The sequence below is a fragment of the Rhinolophus sinicus genome, linkage group LG02 (genome assembly GCF_036562045.2).
Source record: "Rhinolophus sinicus isolate RSC01 linkage group LG02, ASM3656204v1, whole genome shotgun sequence".
In the NCBI taxonomy this organism is placed as follows: Eukaryota; Metazoa; Chordata; class Mammalia; order Chiroptera; family Rhinolophidae; genus Rhinolophus; species Rhinolophus sinicus.
The window spans coordinates 196,264,680-196,271,254 of NC_133752.1; the positions used below are offsets into that span (position 1 = coordinate 196,264,680).

The 6,575-nt window shown below is 48.9% G+C and overlaps 1 protein-coding gene across 1 annotated transcript in view; it reads left to right on the top strand.

Moving 5' to 3' along the window:
- SAMM50 (SAMM50 sorting and assembly machinery component) overlaps positions 1-6,253 on the top strand; it is a 31,293-nt gene extending 25,040 nt beyond the window's left edge. The window contains exons 13-15 of the mRNA XM_019715039.2: positions 1,535-1,681; positions 2,158-2,299; positions 6,064-6,253. Of these exons, the coding sequence (XP_019570598.1) occupies positions 1,535-1,681; positions 2,158-2,299; positions 6,064-6,109 (335 nt within the window). The 3' untranslated portion in view covers positions 6,110-6,253. The remainder of the gene's footprint in view (positions 1-1,534; positions 1,682-2,157; positions 2,300-6,063) is intronic.
- The last annotated feature ends 322 nt before the right edge of the window (positions 6,254-6,575 follow it).

Sequence of the window (6,575 nt, forward strand, 5' to 3'; positions counted from 1 at the left end):
ATTCAAATACAGTCTTGTCATCTTCTTCTAGAACATCGTCATAACGTACTAAATGCATCCGTCTGGCTGACGATCTTAACTGGGGCTTATTTTCGGGTGGGTCTTATTTTCGGGGAAACACGGTATATGGTGTGTCTATGTGGAAATGATTGAGCTGTACACTTAGGATGTGTGTACTTTTCTACCTGTATGTTATACTTCAAGACAGGGTTTTGAATATGTGTGTGTGTACAAGGAAACATCTCAGGTTACTGTTTACTATTAAGAAATTAGACATCGATATGACAGTAGACAAGGAATAGATAATTATATTACAGTATGTGTATATGCTGATTCAGGCATTAAAGTCACATTTTCACAGAGTATAAAGTAATAGAGGAAAATGCTTACAATATGTTAAACAAAAAAAAAGGTAGGACTGAAAGCTGTATGTATAAAATGACTCACGTTTTATTTTCTTCTTTATATTCATTAGAATTGACTGGATAAAAGACACCAAAATGTTAGCTGGTTATCTTGGAATGGTAGAAATTAGAGATTTTTCATTTTTCTCTTCCCTATATTTATCAGATTTCGTACAATGAGTATATTACTTTTATGGTCAAATAAAAAGAGACAGGCAGTTGCCGAGAAACAAAAAGCAAATACAGTCAACCTTATGTGATTTGTTTATTCCTTGTTCCTTCTAGAACTTCACTATTAAAAGGGACTCAAGAGATTCTGGAATCTTTAAGTAAATAAGCAGTTCATTCCGCCAGGTTAATCTTGGAGACAACCCGTTTTTCTGTTTCATGGTCTGTCATTTTGTATTAAAGCACTAAGAGAATTTACAAATAGTATTTTGCAACAAAATAGAAACATTTTAGGGGTTTATGGGTTTGTTTTTTGTCACTGTAATGTTACGCTGTTTGTAGTTAAAATGGAATGGGCAGGAGCATTTTTCAGAAATCACGCATATGTATGTATATTCTCAGTGGACAGTCAAGCCCAGTGGTCATGAACCTTTAACAGCGAGGCCCTTTGAGACACTGAGCTGGGACGCTGTTTGCTCTCACAGTGAGTAGTAGACACTCTGTATGTTTTGATTAATAACATGTCCAAGCCATTTCCAGAAAGGGCAAAGACGCATGGTGCTTTTTTCTGTCTGTATTGTGGTCTTGAAATTTTTGCAAAATAACGCCTTTCCTTTGCCAGGTGGAAGGGATCTGGATTTCAGCAGTTGTGGAAAAAGTGGTTTCCATGAGTTTACTTTGTTTTATTTCAGGCATTTTACAGATACGGTAAATTTCTGATTCCATTCTTTTCTAAACTACACTAGCATTTTTTTTTTTTTTTTTTAAGGCAAAGTATAAAATGAACCAGGGGAAAAAGAAAGGTTATTTGACATGAAGCCACCAGCATCAGGAGTTAGGAGAGCAGCTGGGCGGGGCCTGAGCGCCGTGTCGTGTACACAGCGTGCGTCCTGCTCGTGTAACTTGTGTGGCAGTCACGTGACTTGAAGTTTGTGAGACTGTGTGTTGTTCTCCTCGATTAGGAGACTACCTGGGCGGAGAGGCGTTCTGGGCCGGCGGCCTGCACCTGTACACCCCACTACCTTTCCGGCCAGGCCAGGGCGGCTTCGGAGACCTTTTCAGAACACACTTCTTCCTCAACGCAGGGAACCTCTGCAACCTCAACTATGGTAAAACTTGGACTATTTAGAAACTGTTATGGTACAGCTAACTTTATGTTTAAAGGCTCAGAACCCAAACAGGTGTCTGTGTTTTCAGATCACATAGTCGTTCAATTTAGGGACTACGCCTGACTGAAAAAAATTCCCATAACACCTGATACAGTGCCCAGAATAAACCGAGGCTTGGAGTGGGGCATCCTGGGTGGTCAGGGGACGGGGAACTGCCATTCTGGGTAAATGAACCGAATGTGCCAGCCCCAGAGAAATGGGAAGGCTTGGCAGCTCTGGGACAGTGACAAGTGCGGTCCCAAGCCCTCTCTTGATTTGGTCCTAATCCCACTTCATGCATTCTTGAATATCTAGGAGTGGCTTTAAAATTTGCCAAAAGGGCACACAGCAAGTGAGAGGACCAGGGCCTGCCTGAGGGCAGCTCTGAAAGGGCAGGCGCCACACTCTGGGGGTCACACCCTCTTTTCTCTTTTCAGGGGAGGGCCCCAAAGCTCATATTCGTAAACTGGCTGAGTGCATCCGCTGGTCTTACGGTGCTGGAATCGTCCTCAGACTCGGCAACATCGCCCGGCTGGAGCTCAACTACTGCGTCCCCATGGGTGTGCAGTCAGGCGACAGGTAGGTGCTGGCAGTTCTCCACCGTTCCAGTGCGCTTGCTCGTCATTTTGTTTTGTTTTGGACATGTGAGTCATTTCATCGGGGGCCTTTAAGATTCAAGATTTTAGGAAAACTTGAAGAGTTAGCGGAAGAATAAAAGTACATGTATTTTCCTCCATCGAGTTTTTCTCTGTCTAGTTTGGAGGACAAAATGGTGTTCCCATCGCCCGCCTCACAGTTTGTTTCCACTCGTTATTGCCAAATAGTGGCAGCTCCTCGAGGTCTGGCTGGAGGACCTGACAAGGCGTTCTTGATCCCACTGGCTGAACACAGAAGGGGGTGTTGCCAGTGGGGGACTCCGCAGGCCAGGAGCTCAGGTGCTGGAGTGGGCAGAGCTCGGTTCTGGCCGCACACGACTTGTTCTCCAGAGCCTTCTAGCACAGGCACCTGTCACCCTGGCCTTTTTCCACCAATTGTTTTACTGCACAGGATTTGCTAAATACCTGGGTGAATATAGTATGAGGCCACTTAACAGTTACCAAAATTAATCCCATTTCTTATTTGGTATACATTGTATGAATTTTAAGAAATCCAGAAGGATTGTCATTATAGTATGTATTAGTCAGCTCGGGCTGCTATAACAAAATACTACAGACTAGGTGGCTTAAATGATGAAAGTCCAAGGTCAGGGTGCTAGCCGATTTGGTTCCTCGTTTGCAGGTGGCTGCCTTCTCGCTATGTCCTCACATGGCAGAGAGAACAAGCAAGCTCTCTGGTGTCTCTTCTTACAAGGACGCTAATCCCACCATGGGGACCCCACCTTCATAACCTCATCTAAGCCTCATGACCTCACGTGGTGGGAGTTAGGGCTTCAATATTACATTTGTTTGGCAGGCGGGGTCGGGGGGAGAGACACAGACATTCCCCCAAACGTCGCATTTGTATTATCTCTTACTATTCTCATGCATGTACGTGCAGTACTCTAGGTTGTATTTGTTTTCTCTTTGGTCTTCTGTCCACACTTACGTTGCCACCGAATGGTGGTGCTGAGTTATAGCCCGGTTTCAAGCCTGTAGTTTGTCTTGGTTTAGGGAACCAGTGTACCAGTTTCAGTCCCACTGTCTTCTACTTCGGTATAGTGGGTGATGGCACCTTTCAAAGGTAGCCACGTTAGCAAGCTTTGGATAAAGCGCAAGTGGTCAGGTGCAGTTCGGTGCCTTCACCCAGGTCCTCTGTGGCTGTCGGTTAGTAGACTCTGCCCTTCTTCCCTCTCACCGAAAGGCTATTCCAGCCGCAGCGCTGGCTCCCAGGGTGTCAGAGCCCTTCCTCCAGTGCCTCCCAGAAAGCAGCGCTGACGACACCTTGCCTGTTCTGCACACAGCGCAAAAGCTGAAAGGGCCTGGTCATACCGGGTGCACGTGTGCCCGAGCCCAGCTGCCCAGGCTTGGAGCCCAGCTCGGCCACCTGGTGGCGGTGTGACGGGGGTGAGGTACGTAACCTCTCTGGGTCTTTCTCATGTGCAGAGAATGGGTGCTAATGACGGTGCCTCCTTTGCGGATCTGAGGACTGAACGGACCGTTACACACGAAGCACTTAGAGCAGTGCCCGCCATGTTGTCAGCAGACGGTTATTTCTCACGTTGGTGTTGCTCCTGGTGTACTCGCCAAGGCCGGCTCTTCACGTAGGAAACAGGCAGGGTTCCTTTAGGAGACATTTCCCCCCACCCCACCCCCAGGCATTGTGCCTGTGCAGCTGCGCTTGGCTGACCGTGTAGACGTGGCACAGATGGGGGTTGTGCCCTGATTCAGAGACAGTGAAGTATGAAAAAATGGGCACTCTTTCTAGAGCAAGGTTTGTGCCTTACATAAGTTTTTAGCAAGGATCCCCCAAACCTTTATGATCTTGGGTGAATGAGGCTAGTTTAGCAAGTTGCTTTCTGCAGAGACATATTCCCACCACAGGTGTAAATGTCGGGGGAGGTGAATTTTTGTAGGGAGCAGCAGAGAAGTCGGACATGTGACAAAGCCGTCTGAGCCTGTCCTCAGGCCCCCATGCTTTCAAAACTAATGTGCCTCTGGCTCCCTGGAATCCTGGGACAGGCCGGTCCCGACTCCTTGGGTCTGGGTTCGGCCTCGGACGCTGCATTTCCAACTCATATCGCAGTGAGGCTGACGCTCGGGGATAGGGAAGGTCTGGCGACTCAGTGTCGCTTCTGAGCGATTACAGTTTGGGGGAGGAAAGGTGGTCATTGGTGTTTCTTGAACGTTTGCCGTGTGGGATGCCAGGCTGAGCACCTGATTTTATTATGTCAGCCTCACAGCGGCCCTGTGCGCAAACGGTGTTACCCCTTTTGACCGCGGAGGAAACCGAGACTCAGCAGTATTAACAGTCAGGTCAGCGGCAGAGCCAGGCCCGGCAGAGGCCAGGGTTCCTGCTTGCCCTCTGTCCCCAGCACAGGCCGACAACAGGCCCCACCGCCACCTCCCGCACGCTTCTGAGATTCCGGGTGCGGGATTGCATTGCCATTTTCATCCGCACACTGGCTTTTTCTGCACCTTAGCTGTTAGCTATGGAAAGATAGGAATCCTTTCTCATCCTTGTCGATCTCCTTGGTAGAGCTTTTTGTTCAAGCTCTAATTCTGTACTAACTTCCTGTCTCAGAAAATACTTAGGCTGTTTCCATGGCGAGCAATTGTTGTATATTAACTGTGTTTAATGTTAGTCCAAACTATACAAGGAAATACATTGTAACTCATGTGTTACTGTGAAGAATACGAGGTGCATGTGGGTTGTCAGTTGTAGCTTTATGATCTGTTTCACCGTCACGAGGCTCACCCTCCCAGTGGTGGCGGACACAGGCGGGCTGCCAGCCCCTGCCCTGTCAGTCCCTGGCCTTGTGACTTGCGGCACGGCCAGCAGGCTCTGGGCCTCCTGCCCTTCAGACCAAAAGGTGGGGTGCAGCTTCCCCCGTGGGGCTGCGGTCACTGTGGCTGCATTGTTGTTGGAGGCCACTAGAGGTCAGTGTGCTCCCAGAAGTCCCGACCTTGGCCACTCGCACGTAAACTTTCCAGAGAATGGCACATTCACCCTTCAGCTTTGCCTTTCTCTCTCCAGGTTAAACTTGAAAAATATGTTACAGAGATTAATTTCAAATGTGGTTTCCCCTGGAAGGAAGAAGCCTGCTGTGTGTGATATTTAAAGGCCAGAGCGTAAGGGAGCCCTTCTGGCCCCTGGGCTGGACCGCAGTTCTGCTTTGTGGCAGCCAGTGCTTATTGTGTACAGTGTCCCCTGTCCAGGGTCCACCTCATGCCCTTGAGTGTCGTGCTCACCTTCACGCAGGGTGCGGCACTGAAATTGGAATATGGTGAAGTGTGAGTGATGTTGCCACAATATCTTCTTGTTTCTGAAACTCAACAACTAGCTGGATAGGGGGTTATTTGTGTGCAAATCATCCATAGGTTTCCCCCCGTGGTCCATGCAGGCTCTCTGTAATTAGGATTTCAGACCTTTTACAAGAATGGAAACAGCTTTGACATGTTTGCTAAATTTTCTGCCGGAGGCGATTTGTGGCACTGTTGTCTGAGATCTAACAGCATCCTGTCACCCCGTCTTCTGCTGCAGTCTCTGGGGAGCGGTGACAGTGAGGCGGGCATGCTGGGAGAGAACAGTCAGGGACAGAAACGAGACAGGACCATCTCTGCTGGGAGGGCGTGAGAGGCTCTGAGAAGTGCATGCTGTGGGCAAGCAGAGCAGGCCACAGTATTGATTTTCTGCCCTTTTTTTAGGACATGTGATGGCGTCCAGTTTGGAGCTGGGATAAGGTTCCTGTAGCTGACAAAGAATGTCCGCCAGCGCCTCCGGGAGACGCTCTCGCTCGGCACCACACACTTCCTCTCCACAGAAACAGATTCGAGGGGTTCTTTGACCGCAGTCCTGTGGGGACCCATGTCAATAAATTTTAAAGACAAATAGTCAGATGCATTGTGGGTACGATTTGCTTTCCCCGACCAGGGTGTCCCACTCTGGCCCCTGAGGACCATGTGCAGGAGATGAGAGGTTCAGTCGCCGTGTGTTCTTTCACGTGTGCCTGCGCAGGTGGAAGTCCTGTCAGAGAATCTCCAGATGCCTCTGCGCCCCAGTCTGTGTGTGTCGGTTCGATTCCCATGGACCAGTATATGGCAGCGCCCCGAGGCACCCCAGCTGCTGGTAGAGGGCGTGCTTTCTGGCCTGGTAGGCTGGGTCACGGCCAGGACCGCCGTCACCAACCATGTGTTTGTCATTTCAGTGTGTGAGTGGC